Source organism: Anomaloglossus baeobatrachus, unplaced genomic scaffold (genome assembly GCF_048569485.1).
Source record: "Anomaloglossus baeobatrachus isolate aAnoBae1 unplaced genomic scaffold, aAnoBae1.hap1 Scaffold_2647, whole genome shotgun sequence".
Classification (NCBI taxonomy): domain Eukaryota; kingdom Metazoa; phylum Chordata; class Amphibia; order Anura; family Aromobatidae; genus Anomaloglossus; species Anomaloglossus baeobatrachus.
In genome coordinates this window covers 122,700-144,226 of record NW_027442176.1, presented here as the reverse complement: position 1 = coordinate 144,226, position 21,527 = coordinate 122,700, and the positions used below count along the sequence as shown (strand labels likewise).

The 21,527-nt window shown below is 52.9% G+C and overlaps 1 protein-coding gene across 1 annotated transcript; it reads left to right on the top strand.

Annotated features, from left to right (window-relative positions):
- Window positions 1-808: 808 nt before the first annotated feature.
- LOC142264310 (uncharacterized) lies at window positions 809-19,933 on the top strand. The gene is made up of 3 exons (XM_075332247.1): window positions 809-965; window positions 14,821-14,921; window positions 18,644-19,933. Exons 2-3 carry the CDS (start codon window positions 14,843-14,845, stop codon window positions 19,855-19,857), a joined length of 1,293 nt encoding a protein of 430 aa, XP_075188362.1. The 5' UTR covers window positions 809-965; window positions 14,821-14,842; the 3' UTR covers window positions 19,858-19,933.
- The last annotated feature ends 1,594 nt before the right edge of the window (window positions 19,934-21,527 follow it).

Here is a 21,527-nt window from a genome sequence, read left to right as displayed (position 1 = left end):
AATGTCAGTCCTGCGGCCACGACTTGTGGAAATACGGTAAAATTAAAATTCCAGCAAAACTGAACAATCAGCGCTGTGTGGAATTATTTATATTGTAAAAAATAATAATACAATGTAAGTTATAATAATAATGAAAATAAAAATGTGCCCTTTGGAAAAAAATAATAAATATAACAGTGTGAGCATCTAATAAATAAAAACATGAAATCATTCCAATTATAAATCTGATTCCAGCCCCTGCTCTGAGGCCGGGAGACCCCTGCTCTGAGGCCTGGAGACCCCGCTGTAGAAACTGAACTGTGTTGTATGGAGAAAAGATCACAGAGATCATCAAAAAATCCACTCTGATCTAGTCACCTCACTGGTGAAGCAGCTAGAACGGAGTGGATAAAGTGAGGTGACCAAAAACATGTGACTGCAGCGAGGCCTCAAGAAATCAACTCTGATCTAGTCACTTCAGTAGTGACCGGCTAGATCAGAGTGGAGAAAATGAGGACCACAAAAAACCCACTCTGATCTAGACGCAACCTTGAGCCTAGAGCTACAGGCCGCGCTGAATAAAGGACACGCCCCCTAACAGTACCTGAATACGCCCCGGAAGTGACGTCATAATCTGCAAGCAGCCTGTATTCTCTAGGTAGAGGCTAGATCGGAGTTGATTTTTTGAGGTGGGAGGAGTGATCTCATGAAATCATGATGTCACCGGAAGGGGCGGGGCCTCCTCAGTGCCGTGCAGATCTGTGACCGGAAGCGGCAGTGCTCGGGCTCCTCTGTGCAGAGCGGAGGATCCTGACCCTGAGGTGGGGAAGATTCAGCTTTTTCTCATTAGTTATAGCTCTGGGGTCTCAGCCTGGATGTTGGGGTACAGAGCAGTGTCTCCTGTCTGTGTTGGGAGCTGCAGCTCGTGTATATGTCACAGGGAATGTACGGAGGCTGCAGCACGGGGCTGTGGAGGGTTCAATAAGGTAAGTGGCTTATGGGGGGGGGGGTTACACGGAGCAGGGGGTGATGCTGTGGAGGTTTCATAAGGAATGTGGGGGTTACTCTAGGCAGGAGGCGATGCTGCATGTTTGGGGGGCTTGCAGGAGGCAATGTGGAACGTTTAGGGCGGCTCGCACTTGCCACAGAGCGACTCTGCATGTTTGGGGTGGACTCGCACTGGACAGGGGGTGAAGCTGCACGTTTGGGGGAGGGGGCTGGCACTGGGCGATGCTGCACGATGGAGCGGGCTAACGAAAAGAGGCTGTACATTGAGGGGCCTCGCAGGGGGAAGAGACTGCACGGGGGGGGGGTCTCGCAGCGGGAGAGACTGCACATTGGGGGGGCTCGCAGGGGGGAGAGACTGCACGTTGGGGGGGCTCGCAGGGGGGAGAGACTGCACGTTGAGAAGGGCTCGCAGGGGGGAGAGACTGCACGTTGGGGGGGGCTCGCAGGGGGGAGAGACTGCACGTTGGGGGGGAGAGACTGCACGTTGGGGGTGCTCGCAGGGGGAGAGACTGGACGTCTGCACGTTGGGGGGGGGGGGGTTCGCAGGGGGGAGAGTCTGCACGTTGGGGGGGTTCGCAGGGGGAGAGACTGCACGTTGGGGGGGGGGGAGGTTCGCAGGGGAAGAGACTGCACGTTGGGGGGGGTTGGCAGGGGGGAGAGAATGCACGTTGGGGGGGTGTTGGCAGGGGGGAGAGAATGCACGTTGGGGGGGGTGTTGGCAGGGGGGAGAGAATGCACGTTGGGGGGGGTGTTGGAAGGGGGGAGAGAATGCACGTTGGGGGGGGTGTTGGAAGGGGGGAGAGAATGCACGTTGGGGGGGTGTTGGAAGGGGGGACAGACTGCACGTTGGGGGGGGTGTTGGAAGGGGGGACAGACTGCACGTGGGGGGGGTGTTGGAAGGGGGGACAGACTGCACGTTGGGGGGGTGTTGGAAGGGGGGACAGACTGCACGTTGGGGGGGTTGGCAGGGGGGAGAGACTGCATGTCTGCACGTTGGGGGGGTATGCAGGGGGAGAGACTGCACGTTTGGGGGGGTTGGCAGGGGGGAGAGACTGCATGTCTGCACGTTGGGGGGGTATGCAGGGGGAGAGACTGCACGTTTGGGGGGGTTCGCAGGGGGAGAGACTGCACGCTTGGGGGGGGTTCGCAGGGGGGAGAGACTGCACGCTTGGGGGGGTTCGCAGGGGGAGAGACTGCACGCTTGGGGGGGGTTCGCAGGTGGAGAGACTGCAAGCTGTGGGGGTGCTCGCAGGGGGAAGAGACTGCAAGCTGTGGGGGGTGCTCGCAGGGGGAAGAGACTGCAAGCTGTGGGGGTGCTCGCAGGGGGAAGAGACTGCAAGCTGTGGGGGTGCTCGCAGGAGGAAGAGACTGCAAGCTGTGGGGGTGCTCGCAGGGGGAAGAGACTGCAAGCTGTGGGGGTGCTCGCAGGGGAAGAGACTGCAAGCTGTGGGGGTGCTCGCAGGGGGAAGAGACTGCAAGCTGTGGGGGTGCTCGCAGGGGGAAGAGACTGCAAGCTGTGGGGGTGCTCGCAGGGGGAAGAGACTGCAAGCTGTGGGGGTGCTCGCAGGGGGAAGAGACTGCAAGCTGTGGGGGTGCTCGCAGGGGGAAGAGACTGCAAGCTGTGGGGGTGCTCGCAGGGGGAAGAGACTGCAAGCTGTGGGGGTGCTCGCAGGGGGAAGAGACTGCAAGCTGTGGGGGTGCTCGCAGGGGGAAGAGACTGCAAGCTGTGGGGGTGCTCGCAGGGGGAAGAGACTGCAAGCTGTGGGGGTGCTCGCAGGGGGAAGAGACTGCAAGCTGTGGGGGTGCTCGCAGGGGGAAGAGACTGCAAGCTGTGGGGGTGCTCGCAGGGGGAAGAGACTGCAAGCTGTGGGGGTGCTCGCAGGGGGAAGAGACTGCAAGCTGTGGGGGTGCTCGCAGGGGGAAGAGACTGCAAGCTGTGGGGGTGCTCGCAGGGGGAAGAGACTGCAAGCTGTGGGGGTGCTCGCAGGGGGAAGAGACTGCAAGCTGTGGGGGTGCTCGCAGGGGGAAGAGACTGCAAGCTGTGGGGGTGCTCGCAGGGGGAAGAGACTGCAAGCTGTGGGGGTGCTCGCAGGGGGAAGAGACTGCAAGCTGTGGGGGTGCTCGCAGGGGGAAGAGACTGCAAGCTGTGGGGGTGCTCGCAGGGGGAAGAGACTGCAAGCTGTGGGGGTGCTCGCAGGGGGAAGAGACTGCAAGCTGTGGGGGTGCTCGCAGGGGGAAGAGACTGCAAGCTGTGGGGGTGCTCGCAGGGGGAAGAGACTGCAAGCTGTGGGGGTGCTCGCAGGGGGAAGAGACTGCAAGCTGTGGGGGTGCTCGCAGGGGGAAGAGACTGCAAGCTGTGGGGGTGCTCGCAGGGGGAAGAGACTGCAAGCTGTGGGGGTGCTCGCAGGGGGAAGAGACTGCAAGCTGTGGGGGTGCTCGCAGGGGGAAGAGACTGCAAGCTGTGGGGGTGCTCGCAGGGGGAAGAGACTGCAAGCTGTGGGGGTGCTCGCAGGGGGAAGAGACTGCAAGCTGTGGGGGTGCTCGCAGGGGGAAGAGACTGCAAGCTGTGGGGGTGCTCGCAGGGGGAAGAGACTGCAAGCTGTGGGGGTGCTCGCAGGGGGAAGAGACTGCAAGCTGTGGGGGTGCTCGCAGGGGGAAGAGACTGCAAGCTGTGGGGGTGCTCGCAGGGGGAAGAGACTGCAAGCTGTGGGGGTGCTCGCAGGGGGAAGAGACTGCAAGCTGTGGGGGTGCTCGCAGGGGGAAGAGACTGCAAGCTGTGGGGGTGCTCGCAGGGGGAAGAGACTGCAAGCTGTGGGGGTGCTCGCAGGGGGAAGAGACTGCAAGCTGTGGGGGTGCTCGCAGGGGGAAGAGACTGCAAGCTGTGGGGGTGCTCGCAGGGGGAAGAGACTGCAAGCTGTGGGGGTGCTCGCAGGGGGAAGAGACTGCAAGCTGTGGGGGTGCTCGCAGGGGGAAGAGACTGCAAGCTGTGGGGGTGCTCGCAGGGGGAAGAGACTGCAAGCTGTGGGGGTGCTCGCAGGGGGAAGAGACTGCAAGCTGTGGGGGTGCTCGCAGGGGGAAGAGACTGCAAGCTGTGGGGGTGCTCGCAGGGGGAAGAGACTGCAAGCTGTGGGGGTGCTCGCAGGGGGAAGAGACTGCAAGCTGTGGGGGTGCTCGCAGGGGGAAGAGACTGCAAGCTGTGGGGGTGCTCGCAGGGGGAAGAGACTGCAAGCTGTGGGGGTGCTCGCAGGGGGAAGAGACTGCAAGCTGTGGGGGTGCTCGCAGGGGGAAGAGACTGCAAGCTGTGGGGGTGCTCGCAGGGGGAAGAGACTGCAAGCTGTGGGGGTGCTCGCAGGGGGAAGAGACTGCAAGCTGTGGGGGTGCTCGCAGGGGGAAGAGACTGCAAGCTGTGGGGGTGCTCGCAGGGGGAAGAGACTGCAAGCTGTGGGGGTGCTCGCAGGGGGAAGAGACTGCAAGCTGTGGGGGTGCTCGCAGGGGGAAGAGACTGCAAGCTGTGGGGGTGCTCGCAGGGGGAAGAGACTGCAAGCTGTGGGGGTGCTCGCAGGGGGAAGAGACTGCAAGCTGTGGGGGTGCTCGCAGGGGGAAGAGACTGCAAGCTGTGGGGGTGCTCGCAGGGGGAAGAGACTGCAAGCTGTGGGGGTGCTCGCAGGGGGAAGAGACTGCAAGCTGTGGGGGTGCTCGCAGGGGGAAGAGACTGCAAGCTGTGGGGGTGCTCGCAGGGGGAAGAGACTGCAAGCTGTGGGGGTGCTCGCAGGGGGAAGAGACTGCAAGCTGTGGGGGTGCTCGCAGGGGGAAGAGACTGCAAGCTGTGGGGGTGCTCGCAGGGGGAAGAGACTGCAAGCTGTGGGGGTGCTCGCAGGGGGAAGAGACTGCAAGCTGTGGGGGTGCTCGCAGGGGGAAGAGACTGCAAGCTGTGGGGGTGCTCGCAGGGGGAAGAGACTGCAAGCTGTGGGGGTGCTCGCAGGGGGAAGAGACTGCAAGCTGTGGGGGTGCTCGCAGGGGGAAGAGACTGCAAGCTGTGGGGGTGCTCGCAGGGGGAAGAGACTGCAAGCTGTGGGGGTGCTCGCAGGGGGAAGAGACTGCAAGCTGTGGGGGTGCTCGCAGGGGGAAGAGACTGCAAGCTGTGGGGGTGCTCGCAGGGGGAAGAGACTGCAAGCTGTGGGGGTGCTCGCAGGGGGAAGAGACTGCAAGCTGTGGGGGTGCTCGCAGGGGGAAGAGACTGCAAGCTGTGGGGGTGCTCGCAGGGGGAAGAGACTGCAAGCTGTGGGGGTGCTCGCAGGGGGAAGAGACTGCAAGCTGTGGGGGTGCTCGCAGGGGGAAGAGACTGCAAGCTGTGGGGGTGCTCGCAGGGGGAAGAGACTGCAAGCTGTGGGGGGTGCTCGCAGGGGGAAGAGACTGCAAGCTGTGGGGGTGCTCGCAGGGGGAAGAGACTGCAAGCTGTGGGGGGTGCTCGCAGGGGGAAGAGACTGCAAGCTGTGGGGGTGCTCGCAGGGGGAAGAGACTGCAAGCTGTGGGGGTGCTCGCAGGGGGAAGAGACTGCAAGCTGTGGGGGTGCTCGCAGGGGGAAGAGACTGCAAGCTGTGGGGGTGCTCGCAGGGGGAAGAGACTGCAAGCTGTGGGGGTGCTCGCAGGGGGAAGAGACTGCAAGCTGTGGGGGTGCTCGCAGGGGGAAGAGACTGCAAGCTGTGGGGGTGCTCGCAGGGGGAAGAGACTGCAAGCTGTGGGGGTGCTCGCAGGGGGAAGAGACTGCAAGCTGTGGGGGTGCTCGCAGGGGGAAGAGACTGCAAGCTGTGGGGGTGCTCGCAGGGGGAAGAGACTGCAAGCTGTGGGGGTGCTCGCAGGGGGAAGAGACTGCAAGCTGTGGGGGTGCTCGCAGGGGGAAGAGACTGCAAGCTGTGGGGGTGCTCGCAGGGGGAAGAGACTGCAAGCTGTGGGGGTGCTCGCAGGGGGAAGAGACTGCAAGCTGTGGGGGTGCTCGCAGGGGGAAGAGACTGCAAGCTGTGGGGGTGCTCGCAGGGGGAAGAGACTGCAAGCTGTGGGGGTGCTCGCAGGGGGAAGAGACTGCAAGCTGTGGGGGTGCTCGCAGGGGGAAGAGACTGCAAGCTGTGGGGGTGCTCGCAGGGGGAAGAGACTGCAAGCTGTGGGGGTGCTCGCAGGGGGAAGAGACTGCAAGCTGTGGGGGTGCTCGCAGGGGGAAGAGACTGCAAGCTGTGGGGGTGCTCGCAGGGGGAAGAGACTGCAAGCTGTGGGGGTGCTCGCAGGGGGAAGAGACTGCAAGCTGTGGGGGTGCTCGCAGGGGGAAGAGACTGCAAGCTGTGGGGGTGCTCGCAGGGGGAAGAGACTGCAAGCTGTGGGGGTGCTCGCAGGGGGAAGAGACTGCAAGCTGTGGGGGTGCTCGCAGGGGGAAGAGACTGCAAGCTGTGGGGGTGCTCGCAGGGGGAAGAGACTGCAAGCTGTGGGGGTGCTCGCAGGGGGAAGAGACTGCAAGCTGTGGGGGTGCTCGCAGGGGGAAGAGACTGCAAGCTGTGGGGGTGCTCGCAGGGGGAAGAGACTGCAAGCTGTGGGGGTGCTCGCAGGGGGAAGAGACTGCAAGCTGTGGGGGTGCTCGCAGGGGGAAGAGACTGCAAGCTGTGGGGGTGCTCGCAGGGGGAAGAGACTGCAAGCTGTGGGGGTGCTCGCAGGGGGAAGAGACTGCAAGCTGTGGGGGTGCTCGCAGGGGGAAGAGACTGCAAGCTGTGGGGGTGCTCGCAGGGGGAAGAGATTGCAAGCTGTGGGGGGGAAGAGACTGCACGTTTGGGGGTGCTCACAGGGGGACGAGACTGCAAGCTGTGGGGGGCTTGCAGGGGGGAGAGACTGCACGTTGGGGGGGGGGGCTTGCAGGGGGGGAGAGACTGCAAGTTGGGGGGGTGCTGTAGGAAGGATAGATGGATTGACGGATGGGGGTGCTGTAGGAAGGATAGATGGATTGATGGATGGGGGCACACCTGGGGTGGGCCTGTAGGAAGGATGGATGCACATCTAGGGTTTTTATATCCAGTGACAAAAGACCACAATGTGTGTCAATCAGTGACGTTTCGGTGCTTCCTTGGACCTTTATCAAACTCACACTATAAAGATACATAAGAAAAATACAAAGTGAACATTCTCTCAAAGGTACCGTATTTTTCGGACCATAAGACGAACTCCCCCCCTCCCCCCCAAATGTTGGGGGAAAGTGGGGGGGAGCGTCTTATGGTCTGAATGTAGGGCTACGGGGAATGAGGGTGCTGCGGTGGAGCGGGTCATCGGGGGCACGAGCAGGCTGCAGCAGCGCCTGCCGTGACCACGTGGGCCCACTCATTCCATATGCACGCCCATCCTCCCGCCCATCTCTCAGCGCTGACAGGTGGACGGGATGATGGGCGAGGGATAAACAGCCGGCCGCATGATCACCCCTGGCAACTACAGCCTGGAGTGATCATGTGCGGCTGTATTCACTGCTCCCCGTGCATCATCATCAGCGCGGGGTGCAGGGAATCAGTATACTCACCTGTCCCCGTTCCCCTACAGTACCGCGATCTCCTCCTGGCTGGCCGCCGGCAGCCAGGAGGAGATCGCGGTACTGCAGGGGAACGGGGACGGCTCCACTCAGCGGCGCTGCTGCTGACACAGACGGGAGGAGGGGCTGCAGGGAGTGAGGTAAGGTGAGTATGAACGTTTATTTATTTATTTTATGTACCACAGGATGCGGGCCGTATACCAGCATGGGGGTGTATAGCAAGATGGGGGTATATTATGAGCAAGGATGGGGGTATATTATGAGCAAGGATGGGGGTATATGAGCAAGGATGGGGGTATATGAGCAAGGATGGTGGTATATACTGTATATACAAGGCAGGAGGATCATTACCAGGATGGGGTATCCTAGTAGAGAATTTGGGGACATTAACCCATAACAGTGTCAGCAGCAGATCCTCGCCCTATAATAAGTGTCATGACCACATTTTTTGCTTAAAATTTTATTTTCTATTTTTGTGCTCTAAAACCAGGGTGCGTCTTATGGTCCGAAAAATACGGTGCATGAATATTAGAGCAAAAATCATACATATTACTTGTGGAAAGATAGAAAAGATTTATCTATATAACAGAAAATGGGCACAATTGGAACATGGCCTCGTCCCCAGCGGCTGCAATATCCCATAATATTCACTTTGTATTTTTCTTATGTATCTTTATAGTGTGAGTTTGATAAAGGTCCAAGGAAGGACCGAAACGTCACTGATTGACTCACATTGTGGTCTTTATTCACTGGATTTAAAAAATAAAAAAAAAAAATTGAAAATATTTTGAGTGCTGGATTTATTTCTTCACTTTATTCTGATTTGATGTCAGATAGTGAGAAAAACCCTGCAGATGTGTCTGTATAGAGAGCGGAGGGAAAAACCTGCAGATGTGTCTGTATAGAGAGCGGAGGGAAAAACCTGCAGATGTGTCTGTATAGAGAGCAGATGGAAACTTCTCGTTTTTCTCCTCAGCCCTGGTGTGGAGGAAGTGACTGTGGAGGTATCATACAGTGCTTGTATTATACATTATGGGGCAGTGAAAGGGGAATCTTTGGGCTTCATTAGGAGGAAAGTTACTTTTTAAGGGCTGTAAAGTTGTGAGAGAGGTTCTTATATGACCCAGTTGAATATTAATTACATTTTTATTTTTTGGGGGAGGGGGGTACCAATTACAACTTCCGCTATGGGGTCCCATGATTTTATGTACACCTCTGTTCGTCCCGTTAAAGAAAAACAATTGAATAAAACTAATTTTTTCCAGCACCCATGACTGCACCACGAGAGAGGGGATCCGCCCTTCAAGGACAGTAAACCTCCAGAATAAAAAGGGGCGGCACCTCTCCCCGCATCAGTTGGTTTCCTGTCCTTGAACAGGGAGCCTCCAGGGATCCACTGGATCCAAGAAGGTCCTGATGGGCCGAAGATTCAAGTCTGGCGCCCGGCCGGCCGACTCTGGCAGCGGCACGGGTCCTGCTGCGGTCGGCCGAGGTGCTGTGGAGCTGCCGCAGCGGACCAGTGGGGGTCAGGATTGCGTGCGGCGCGCCCGATAGGAGCGCCATGAGCCTGCGGGGACCAGGTATGTCCGGTCGACCGCAGGGCTCTCCCGACGCAGCATACCCACGGGGGTCCTGTCTGCGCGTGGGCTCCTTCCCTCCCTGCTCCCGGCCCCCCCCTCTCCTTACCACGTCGTACCAGCACCAGGGGATGGGATACGGGTGGCTGCTGCTGCGCTCCCTGCGGGGCGTCCTCATGGCGGCAGATGCTATGGCGCTTCCGGGTGACTGATCGCCATGTTGTGTGTGGCGGCGGGGATGTCCGGGCGGTGCGCATGCGCAGCGCGCCTTTTCCTGTTGGACGCGCGGATGGGTTGTCATCTACCGGAAATAGGGGGCGGAGTTGCCAAGGTTTTTTTTTTTTGAAAATCAGAGCGGCAATCTTCTCTATGGTGCCTGTGCTCGGTTACCATGGCTGACAAGCAGTCAGCTGCGTCTCCTTCGCCTCCCTCCTCCCCAAAGCCTCCCTCTGATCATGGATACTGCCTCCCTGAAGCGGCAGCAGAGAGGTGGCAAGGATGACAGTGTCACTGGCTCGGGGGTCAAGCGTGGGATGTCTGACGACCGGTCCTCCAAGTGGAAGGACCCTGACTCTCCTGACAGAAAAAGGCCCTCTAAAGGAGGGAAGTCAGATGATGTCCCTGCTGACCCGGTATAGCCTCTTGCATCTGTGGGTGAGTGCTACCTCATGAGTTCCGCTTCTAACCGGCGGTCGTCTTGTCTGTGTTTTTTATAGGATCGCAGTAAACCTAAGAAGTGTTTATCTAAATCCAGCCATAAGGAATGTGCCTTGTGCTGTAAAGAACTTTCTGGTTCCTGGACTAAGAGGCTGTGCAAAGGCTGCATTCAGCAGACTTTGTCGGTGGAACAGCCGGGATTTGCCTCCGATCTCCGGTCCATCATAAGGGAAGAGGTCAGGGACTCCCTCCGATCCCTGTCTGGGGCGCAGAGTGCTGGGGGTTCTAGGCCCCCTTCGCCTACCCTCGAGGACTCTGATAGGTCTGATGGGGATTGTGATTCCTCTGGCTCTACTTCCCGCTCCTCTTCAGATAGCGACTCAGGGGGTCGCCAGTGCTTCCCAATCGAAAATATGAAGAAGTTGGTTAAGGCGGTGCGGACCACTATGGGCATCCCGGATGAGAAACCTGAAAAATCTATCCAGGATAGGATGTTCGGGGGCATGGAGCAGAAAAAACGACGCTCCTTCCCGGTGGTGGATAAAGTACAGGCCTTGATTGCCCGGGAATGGAAGAGACCTGATAAGAAGCATTCCCTTCCAGGCGCCTTTAAGAGAAAATATCCGTTTGAGGAAGCCTCCTGCTCCACATGGGATAAGGCGCCAAAATTGGATGTGGCTGTCGCTAAGGCGTCCAAAAAGTTTGCCTTGCCATTTGAGGACATGGGCTCCTTGAAAGACCCGTTGGATAAGAAAGCTTATCACTTCCTGAAGATTACCTGGGAAGCTTCTGCTGGAGGACTGAGACCCGCAATTGCGGCTACATGTACGGCTAGATCCCTGACTATATGGATTGACGAACTGGAAGACCAGTTTAGATCACGGGCACCTAAGGAGGAGATTGCTTCCTCCCTCTCCAAATTGCGGGGGGCGGCGGCCTTCCTTGCGGACGCCTCGGCGGACTCCACTAAGTTGGCTTCAAAGTCAGCGTCCCTCTCCAATGCGGCTAGAAGAGCTCTCTGGCTGAAATGCTGGCCGGGGGATCTGCAAACTAAGTCTAAACTTTGCAATATCCCCTGTCAAGGTGAATATCTGTTCGTCCTGGATGACATCCTGGAAAAAGCTAGCGACAAGAAAGGTGGTTTTCCCTTTCCGTCATTTCCTTCTTCACGGCGGTCCTTTCGCCCCACCCGGCCCCGGGATCGGAATACCTGGTCCGATAGAAAGAATCCGGGAAAGGGGTTCATGTTCAAGGGCCCCTCAAAAGATCAGAATAAGTCGTCCAAGTGACTCGCTTTCCCAGGTCGGAGGGAGGCTCTCTCAGTTCCTTCGGGCTTGGGAAAGGACTTCATCCAGTGCATGGATCCTGGGCCTCATACGCTCAGGCCTCCGGCTCCCCTTCCATCACCCTCCTCCTCCCCGATTCCTGGTTACCCCTCTGCGTCGTTCTCTGGCGGAACAGCTGGCTTTGGAAGCAACCTCCTCTTCAAGGGGGTTCTCATGGAAGTTCCCGCACGGGAACAAGGAGAAGGATTCTACTCCACCCTCTTTCTGGTGGGGAAGCCTGACTGTTCCTATCGCACAATCATCAACCTGAAAGCCCTCAACCGGTTCCTTCAAATAGACAGCTTCAAGATGGAGTCCGTGCGGTCCATCGTGAAATATCTGTATCCCCATTGTCACATTGCTGTCATAGACTTGTGCGATGCATATTATCATGTCCCAATCCACTCTCTCTTCCAATGCTTCCTCAGAATAGCCCTCCACATGGACGGTCGGGTCTGCCACTTTCAATACAAAGCCCTCCCCTTCGGTCTGGCCATCGCCCCGACAATTTTTACGAAGATAATAGCAAAAATGTCGGCATATCTGCGTCAGAGAGAGATCCTTCTGATTCCTTATCTGGACGACTTCTTGATTGTGGGCGCCTCAGCTCGCCATTGTGCGGCCCTTCTACGGCAGGTGCAAGCTTCCCTACTGGAGTTGGGCTGGTTGATCAACGAGGAGAAGTCCAGATTAATCCCCTCCAAGGTTCACCTGTTTCTGGGACTCACTTGGGACTCCAACACTCAACTATGTCGGTTGCCTCCTTCCAAAGTGGAAGCCCTCCAGACCCAGATAGACCGGACTCTGCGGCACCAGCGCATGTCTCTCCGGGGTGCGATGTCCCTCCTGGGCTCCCTGACTGCGGCCATCCCGGCAGTCCGATGGGCTCAGGCACACACCAGGGTCCTGCAGTGGAATATCTTGCAGCATCAGACCGCTCACGGAGACCATCTGGACAGACTCATCATTCTCGACCATAGCACATTGCAGTCCCTCTATTGGTGGCTAGATCCGGTCCACTTGGGCAGAGGGGTGCCTTGGATGGCGCCGGAGCCCGTGGTGGTAACCACCGACGCCAGTCTCTACGGTTGGGGTGCACACTTGGACACTCAGTTCATTCAGGGACGATGGTCTGGAGGAGAAACTCAAAGTTCCTCGAATACAAGGGAATTGCTGGCGGTGGAAAAGGCGTTAGGTCGTTTCCTGCCGTTATTGCGGGGTCGCCATGTGAAAGTTCTGTCTGACAACCAAGCGACAGTAGCGTATCTCAACCACCAGGGGGGTACTCGCTCCAGGCACCTAATGTCCATCACAAGCAGGATCATGTCTCAGGCAGAAGCTCATCTGGGCTCCCTGTCGGCAGTGCACATCCGAGGGAAGGAGAACATTTTGGCGGACTTTCTCAGTCGCACCCAGTTTCACCAAGGCGAATGGTCTCTAAATCAGTCCGTTTTCGACAGGATAACGGAGATGTGGGGGGTTCCTGAGATATACCTCTTTGCAACCCGAACCAACAGGAAGGTTCCCCAATTCTGTTCCCTGGATCCGAGGGATCATCCCCACTCGGTGGACGCCCTATTACTCAGATGGGACTTCCGCCTCGCATATGCCTTCCCTCCGATCATCCTCCTCCCTGCAGTGCTCAGGAAGATACGGGAGGATCAAGCAGCCGTGATTCTCATAGCACCCTTTTGGCCAAAGAGACCTTGGTTTTATTGGCTGACGCATCTGTCCATCACCAATCCGTGGGTTCTCCCGGACCTACCGGATCTCCTATCCCAGGGTCCAGCCTTCCACCCGCAGAACACCAGGTTACACCTGACGGCGTGGCGCTTGAGCGGTCACTGTAAGGCTACAAGGGGTTTTCTCCAGGTCTGATCTCCACCTTGATGCAGTGTCGAAAGCCTGTCGCTACTCGTATTTATGGGCGCGTTTGGGCCAAATTCCTGGCCTCTACGGGTGCGGATCCTACTAAGCCACCCTCTGTCCCGGTTGTCCTAGAATTGCTCCAGAGGGGTTGGGAACTGGGTCTGTCGGTTAGTACCATAAAGGTGCAAATCTCCGCACTGAGCGCCTTGTATAACCATGCCCTGGCCGGAAATCCCTGGGTGTCTAGGTTCGTTAGGTCCTGTGCTAGGTCTAGGCCTCGGGGCAACATGCCACTGCCGTCCTGGGACCTTAACTTGGTCCTTTCAGCTTTAACACGGCACCCGTTTGAGCCCTTAGATTCTATCTCACTCAAGCATCTGTCCCTCAAAACGATTCTCCTGGTCGCACTCACTTCCGCTCGTAGGGTTAGTGACCTTCAGGCCTTATCCATTTCTCCTCCGTATACCCAGTTTTTTGATGACCGAGTGGTTTTAAGAACTGACCGTGCCTATTTGCCGAAGGTGCATTCCCACTTCCATAGATCACAAGAAATAGTGCTCCCCTCTTTTTATGCCAACCCTTCTACTCCGGAGGAGATGGGATGGCACTGCCTGGATGTTAGGCGTTGTCTTCAACGGTATCTGTTGGTCACCTCAGAAGGGAGGAGGGATAAGTCTCTGTTTGTAGTCTTCCAGGGTTGTAGGAAGGGGCTTAAGGCTTCTAAATCCACCTTGGCCAGGTGGATCAGGGATGCCATCTCTGTTGCTTACACGGCCGGGGGTGAAGCTGTACCTCCTGGTATGAAGGCGAACTCCACGCAAGCGATGGCATCTTCCTGGGCGGAGAGGTCAGAGGTCTCTATCGAGCAAATATGTAAGGTAGTAACCTGGTCTTCTCCGTCCACCTTTTTTAATCACTATCGCCTTGATTTGTCATTCACCGACATCACCTTTGGGAGACGGGTTCTGCAAACTGTTGTCCCTCCCTAGGTCTTCCTCTCTGTAATTCTCTCGTGGTGCCATCATGGGTGCTGGAAAAATACGTAATTACTTACCGGTAATGTGTTTTTTCTGAACCCATGACGGCACCCTTACATTCCCTCCCTGCACTTAGGGGTTGCTAGTTTGCTTCCTTTTTCGCTCCTCTTCACTGGGCGGTTCTGGTGGCGGGATATGTTTTAACGATGTTCCTTGTTTCGGAGGTCCTGTCATGCTCGGTAATCAACTGATGCGGGGAGAGGTGCCGCCCCTTTTTATTCTGGAGGTTTCCTGTTTTGTAAGGGCGGATCCCCTCTCTCGTGGTGCCATCATGGGTTCAGAAAAAACACATTACCGGTAAGTAATTACGTATTTCCTCAAAAAGACTTTCAAAAATATAACATTGTTGACTAAACCAATTCTAAAATGATGGAAAAATAAGCATTAGGGCGTCCAAATTGTGAAGACAAAACAATGAAGGAAATCCCAATGTCATAATGTACCACACTAAGTGGATCCTGCCACGTCTGCTTCTATCCCTGCTGAACTGACTCTGGGGCAGCACGGGGGATATAGGAGGCGTAGAGGCCAAGCATCGATTGGTCTCAGGTGCCATAAGACTCTGGTAGCAGAAGCGTCAATCTAGAACAGTGTTTCTCAACTCCAGTCCTCAAGACCCACCAACAGATCATGTTTTCAGGTTTTCCTTAATATTAGAAAGGGAATAATTCCATCACATGTGCAACATTAAGGAAATCCTGAAAACATGATCTATTGGTGGGTCTTGAGGACTGGAGTTGAGAAACGCTGATCTAGAACCTTCCACATGACTTTTCCTTCTGTCCATGACTTTTACATTATTTATTTTACAGCTTTGAAATTCAGGGAAAAGATATGCAGAACGCTGCAGACACAATGGAAAAAGGAGAAATGGATGTGCGGGGTGATGAACGGAGTAGAGACCTTTCCACAGGTAACCCTCCTCAGTGAAGAGTCACCATTAAATAACAAGGAGAACAGTCACATTCCCAGCTGCAAGGAGATAATGAATTTACATTCTCCCTGCTGCCGCTCGTATACAGTCACCGATGCAGTGCGGGAAACAGTAACACTTACCGCTCACAGGCTGTCAGCCAAGGAACAAGAGGGTTGATTACTGTGCACCCACTATGTAGTGAGTGGTGACTGTTTCAGCCTCTCCCACTGTGCTGGTGACTGGAAGTGAGCATCTGCTGGGAGAATGTAACTGCATTTTTTCCTTGTAGTTACTGTGTCACACTCTATCCGCTGTCTTGTACGCAGTGAGTGACAATTTTGGCTCCCTATGGAATCCGGGTCGTGCCAAGCTGTTTGTTGAGCGAAAGCTCAGTTCAATCTGAAACTGGGAGGTGCTTGGTTTCTTCAGGGGTTCCCTGTTCTGAGTAATCAGTCCTAAACCCAGAGTATCATGGAGGTGCCAGGATAGCTGGAGCAGGGACCCTAAAACTGGCCCTCAAACTAGGGAACTTGTGCTGTCCCTGATCCCAGAGGTAGGCTTGATGGTATCCAGGTCTGGACCTCCAGCTTAACCCTAATGACCCGCCCCAGGGCCGTGGGGTACTCGGTTCCAGGTGTTGGTTAATGGGATTATGTCACGGGGGCCTGTGCCCAGTTCCATGGCCCTGGTGTTCGCTGAAACTCATTAAATAATAAAAATAAAATAAAAAAATAATAAAGAAAATTAAAAAAAAATAAAACTTTCGTGACGCCACCTACGGTTCCAGTATGGTTACTGGGGCTGCAGGTCAGACCTCTGGGGTGATGGTTAGGCAGCCAGTTGTTTATGCTTCCCGTAGGTGAAGCGGGGTCCCCAGGGCAGTTTTAGCAGTCTCTACACAGATATGGCGGTTTTTCCTCACAGCATTTTCAACTGTCACTTTAGTGCAGCAGCCTATGGCTCCTCAGATGAAGAAATAAAGTGCGTTACACCAATTCATTAACTCTGACCAGGTTTTACTTGCAGGTGTTATTAAAAATGGGTTCAGTTTCTGATGTGACAGTTTTTGGGTAATCTGGAAACAGTTCAGGATCTCTGCACCATGTTAGTTGTGAGACCTCCCTGCTGCGCTGTCTCTCTCCTTCGTACTAGGCTGCCTGTAGCTATACCTTGTCCCTCTCTCACTGTCTTCACCTGTATGGCAGGCGGCGGGAGCTTCTTTAAGGGGCACTGCTGTACTCACTGCGGTCCCTAAGCTCTGTGTAGCGGCTTTGCCTTCAGGTGCTGCTGCGGCCAGGAGACCTGGAGTCTTCCTGGCCTCCGGTCTTTATTGCTGGGTAGATTAGATCCCTCACAAACTCGGACGCCGGTGTCCGGTAATCAGCGCTGTTCCTTGGGGATGAACCGATCTGGCTCCACCTTCCCGGTCACTCCTCTTTTGCCTCACTCCTGACCCCTCAGGCGGTCACACAGTTGCTCGTACGGGCTAAGCACAGCCCTCTCTATTTTGATGTCTTCCCTCACTCTCTGCTCGCACTGTCTCCTTTTCTCCAACTGTCAACTGTCTTTTTAACTCCGCCTCCAAACCTGGATTTAAAGGGGACCTCACCTGAACTCTGCTTGTAGAGCTCCCCCTCCAGGCTTGGAGTGGAAGTGTTGTATGTGGGACTACCTGATGTGGAGATCCTTCCCTGCCCCGGGTACAGGTATATTTGTGGCAACTGAAGCCTGGGGTGCCACACTAACACCTGTCCAAACCCTGATCTAACCCTCCCCCCCCCCCCCCCCTCCACCGGGAGTGGAGATGCAAACCCCACAAAGAATCGCCACAAAAACCGGAATGACAGGAGCATAAACTGAAGGTATCATCTGCAGTAACAAGAGGAATCTCAAACCTTAAATGGGGAGAAGACAGCTGAAAAGAAATTAGCCCCCTGAGTCTCAAGAAGCCACAAACCACTCCACAGGACTGGAAAACAGTGTAAAACACTCAGCTGAGGCTGAGCAACTAATTTTAGGTTGCCTGTGAACAGAGTCCGTCGCCACTGTGGCTCCCTGCGAATGTGGGCCTTGGTTATCTGTGCTCTGATCTATAGCTGGGAGACCTTGGACCTCCTCTGACCATCCATTTGCCCATATCCGCTATCCTCCTGATATTCTGACCCCAGAGCTGACTACGCCTTTGTCTTTCCCCTTAGTTCATGGCATGTTCTTTGTATTTGACCCCAGAACATTTGATAACCCTGCCTCACGGCTTGTCCATGCAGTGACTAGCGTCACACACTGTTCTAATAAACCAGATAGAGATCATTTAATGCTAGGTACTCAGATTACCACTATATCTGCAGGTAAATAGTGTTTTTGTAGCTGCCAGATTTTCTTTAACCCCTTCTCGATATATAACATATTATTACATCCTATTGCTTCTGGCGGGCTCAGAAGCTGAGTCTCCATTATTGCCAGCAGATGATGTCTGAGTTATTCAGTGGAGGTAGGCTTCACCCACTGCTGTTAACTTTTCAATCTTTGACAGCAGCATTCGCAGCTTGCAGCCTATGGGGTACAACGTTCCACCTATCCAACGCCCCCAGCAACATTTATCATTGGGTGCATATGGGTCGCCATAATAGCTGGGGTCTGCTAAAGACCCCTTGCCCTATATAAGGGTACTTCTATGATCTCCACACCTAGATACATTCCTTCAGTGGTGTAGATTTCAAAATGAGATAATTTGTGGGGTGTTCCACTGTTTAGGCACATCAAGGGCTTTACAAACATGACATGGCATCCTCTAGTTCAGCCAGTTCTGTTCTCCAATAGTCAAATGGTGCTCCTTCCCTTCCGAGTCCTGGGATATCGGCGTACACACGAGAAATTGCACAACAGAATTATATGGTCCATTTTCTCATCTTACCCTTGGGAAAATAAAAATTTGTGGTAACGCAACACTTTTGTGGGAAAAATTAAAATGTTTTTTTTTTTCCTTCCACATTGCTTTAATTTCTGTGATGCATTATTGCTGTAGGAATATTACAAAAAAGGGATAAATACATAGCTAATGTGAAAAATGAGTAAAAAGACATAGGCATTGCATTACTGCTTTAGAGATATTTGCAAAGAGATTCTTAGCTTATGTATTGGCCAATCCATGTGAGGCCGATCACCTTGACAAGGTGATCTTATTCTATTGGGAACCTAACCTTAAATGCCTCTGTGTGGTTAAAAAATCTGCATTTCTGCTTCCTGGCTAAATAAGATGGTGGACACACCCTGGCTATAGGGCAGAGTGCTTGGTCAGGTGCTTGTCACGGTTATCGGGCTCACATGGATTGGTCAATACATAAACTAAGAATCTCACTTTACAAATATCTCTAAAGCAGTAATGCAATGCCTATGTCGTTTTACTCATTTTTCTCATTACCTATGTATTAATCCCTTTTTTCTAATATTCCTACAGCAGTAATGCAATGCGAAAGTATCCTTATATTATTGAGTGCCACTGGATATGCTTTTGTAGATATGTTTTATTGAATGTCATTTTGAGCCCTTCGAAGGGTGCAGTTTTTAAAATGATGTCATTTTGGGTATTTTCTGTCACATAGGCCTTTTAAAGTAGAACACTACACACTTTCTTTGGAATTTGTATGGATTTATGTGTGTCTGTGTATGTTTGAGGTTATATTATTAAAAGCTTATAACTTCAATTTTATTTATGGCAGATGACGGTACCAGGAGTTCCACACAGAATGCTAAGGAAAGTGAAAGTAACAAAGAAGCGAAGCCATATTCATGTGCAGAATGTGGGAAATGTTTTGCTAACAAATCAAATCTCATTAAACATGAGAGAATTCACACAGGAGAGAAGCCATATTCATGTTCAGAATGTGAGAAATGTTTTACTTGGAAATCAGATCTTGTTAAACATGAGAGAATTCACACAGGAGAGAAGCTATATTCATGTTCAGAATGTGAGAAATGTTTTGCTTGCAAATCAAATCTTATTAGACATGAGAGAATTCACACAGGAATGAAGCCATATTCATGTGCAGAATGTGAGAAATGTTTTGCTTGCAAATCAAATCTCATTAAACATGAGAGAATTCACGCAGGAGAAAAGCTATATTCATGTTCAGAATGTGAGAAATGTTTTGCTCGGAAATCACATCTTATTAGACATGAGAGAATTCACACAGGAATGAAGCCATATTCATGTTCAGAATGTGAGAAATGTTTTGCTGACAAATCAAGTCTCATTACACATGAGAGCATTCACACAGGCGTGAAGCCATATTCATGTTCAGAATGTGAGAAATGTTTTGCTGACAAATCAAGTCTCATTACACATGAGAGCATTCACACAGGCGTGAAGCCATATTCATGTTCAGAATGTGAGAAATGTTTTGCTTGCAAATCAGATCTTGTTAAACATGAGAGAATTCACACAGGAGAGAAGCCATATTCATGTTCAGAATGTGAGAAATGTTTTGCTTGCAAATCAGATCTTGTTAAACATGAGAGAATTCACACAGGAGTGAAGCCATATTCATGTTCAGAATGTGGGAAATGTTTTGCTCGGAAAGCACATATTATTAGACATGAGAGAATTCACACAGGAGAGAAGCCATATTCATGTTCAGAATGTGGAAATTATTTTGCTCGGAAATCAGATCTTGTTAAACATCAGAGAATTCACATAGGAGAGAAGCCATATTCATGTTCAGAATGTGGAAATTATTTTGCTCGGAAATCACATCTTATTAGACATGAGAGAATTCACACAGGAATGAAGCCATATTCATGTGCAGAATGTGAGAAATGTTTTGCTGACAAATCAAGTCTCATTATACATGAGAGCATTCACACAGGCGTGAAGCCATATTCATGTTTGTTTTGCTCGGAAATCAAGGCTTATTACACAGGAGTGAAGCCATAGTCATGAATAGAATGTCTGTTTTAGTAAATATTAATAGACTTTTACTATCTGTTAATAAAGAGTTAATTTTATGTCATTACGGTTGTGTACTTTTTATAATGGATCATTTACAAATTATTCATTTTTTTTTACACATTTTTTTTAATTTTTGATGGAGAATTTTTTTTTCTTTATTTTTTTTTTATAGCCAAGTTGTATGCTTTACTCATCCATTTGTGTATTGCTTGAATGAGAGCAGAATTCATTTTGTTAAATCTACACTCCATTTTGTCTTTGTGTAAAGCCCCCGTCACATGTAACGACTTACCAGTGATCCCGAAAACGATGTGACCTGATAAGGATCGCTGGTAAGTCACTGGGAGGTCGCTGGTGAGATGTCACACAGTCAGACCTTACCAACGATGCAGTAACGATAAGCGAACTGTATAGGAGGTCATTGTTAGGTGTCAAACACAGCGATGTGTCCTGCCCAGCAGGACATCACCTTTGAAGAAAATGCTCCGGACCCTTCGGCAACGATTAGCGATCTCACAGCAGGGGCTTAATCGCTGGTAGGTGTCACACATAACGAGATCGCTGGCAAGATCGTTACTGCGTCACAGAAACGGTGACACAGCAACGATCTCGGTAGCGATCTCGTTGTGTGTGACGGGACCTTTAAAGCCTAGGTCACACGTAGCGACGCAGCAGCGATCACGACGACGATCTGACCTTATCTGGATCCCTGCTGCGTCGTTACCTGGTCGCTGGTGAGCTGTCAAACAGGCTGATTTCACCAGCGACCAGTGACCAACCCCCAGCCAGCAGCGACGCGTGGAAGCGATGCTGCGCTTGGTAACTAAGGTAAATATCGGGTAACCAAGCAAAGTGCTTCGCTTGGTTACCCGATATTTACCTTGGTTACAAGTGCACACCGCTTAGCGCTGGCTGAATGCACTCGTAGCCAGAGTACACATCGGATTAACATGCAAACCGCTTTGCTTATAGTTACCCGATGTGTACCTTGGCTACGTATGCAGGCAGCCGGCTTCAAGAAGCTGCGGACGCTGGTAACAAAGGTAAATATCGGGTAACCAAGCAAAGCCTTTGCTTCGTTACCCGATATTTACCTTGGTTACCAGCGTCCGCAGAAGCCGGCTCCCTGCACGTTTAGTTTGTCTCTGTCTCACACACATCGATGTGTGCTTCACAGCGGGAGAGCAACGTCCAAAAAATGGTCCAGGACATTCAGCAACAACCGGCGACCTCACAGCAGGGGCCAGGTCGTTGCAGGATGTTACACACAGTGACATCACTAGCACGGTCGCTGCTACGTCACAGAAAATGGCGACAGCAGTGACGATGTCGCTGTCGTTGTGTGTGACATGACCATAAGAGTCTGTACTGTGTCTCCCCTGGTGTAATGCAGCAGAGACCTCCTGTTTACGTTAGATAAGGACTTCTATAGTTTCAGTTTCTTTGTTAAAAGTGAAGTTCAGGAATGTGAAATTAAAAAGTTTATAGTCTTATATAAATGAGTGATGATGATGTAATCTTTTATTTGTTTGAGACAAAGGGAGAGCTACGTCTGATACTTTATTGTCTCAGAGGGGTGTCTCCTATACATACATACATACATACATACATACATACATGATCTATTTAATTTAATTAGGACCACACACAAAATC

Coding starts and splice junctions, on each gene's coding strand:
- LOC142264310 (XM_075332247.1), top strand. CDS start 14,843: ATGCAGAACGCTGCAGACACAATGGAAAAAGGAGAAATGGATGTGCGG. Junction 14,922..18,643: donor GAGTAGAGACCTTTCCACAG/GTAACCCTCCTC, acceptor TATTTATGGCAG/ATGACGGTACCAGGAGTTCC.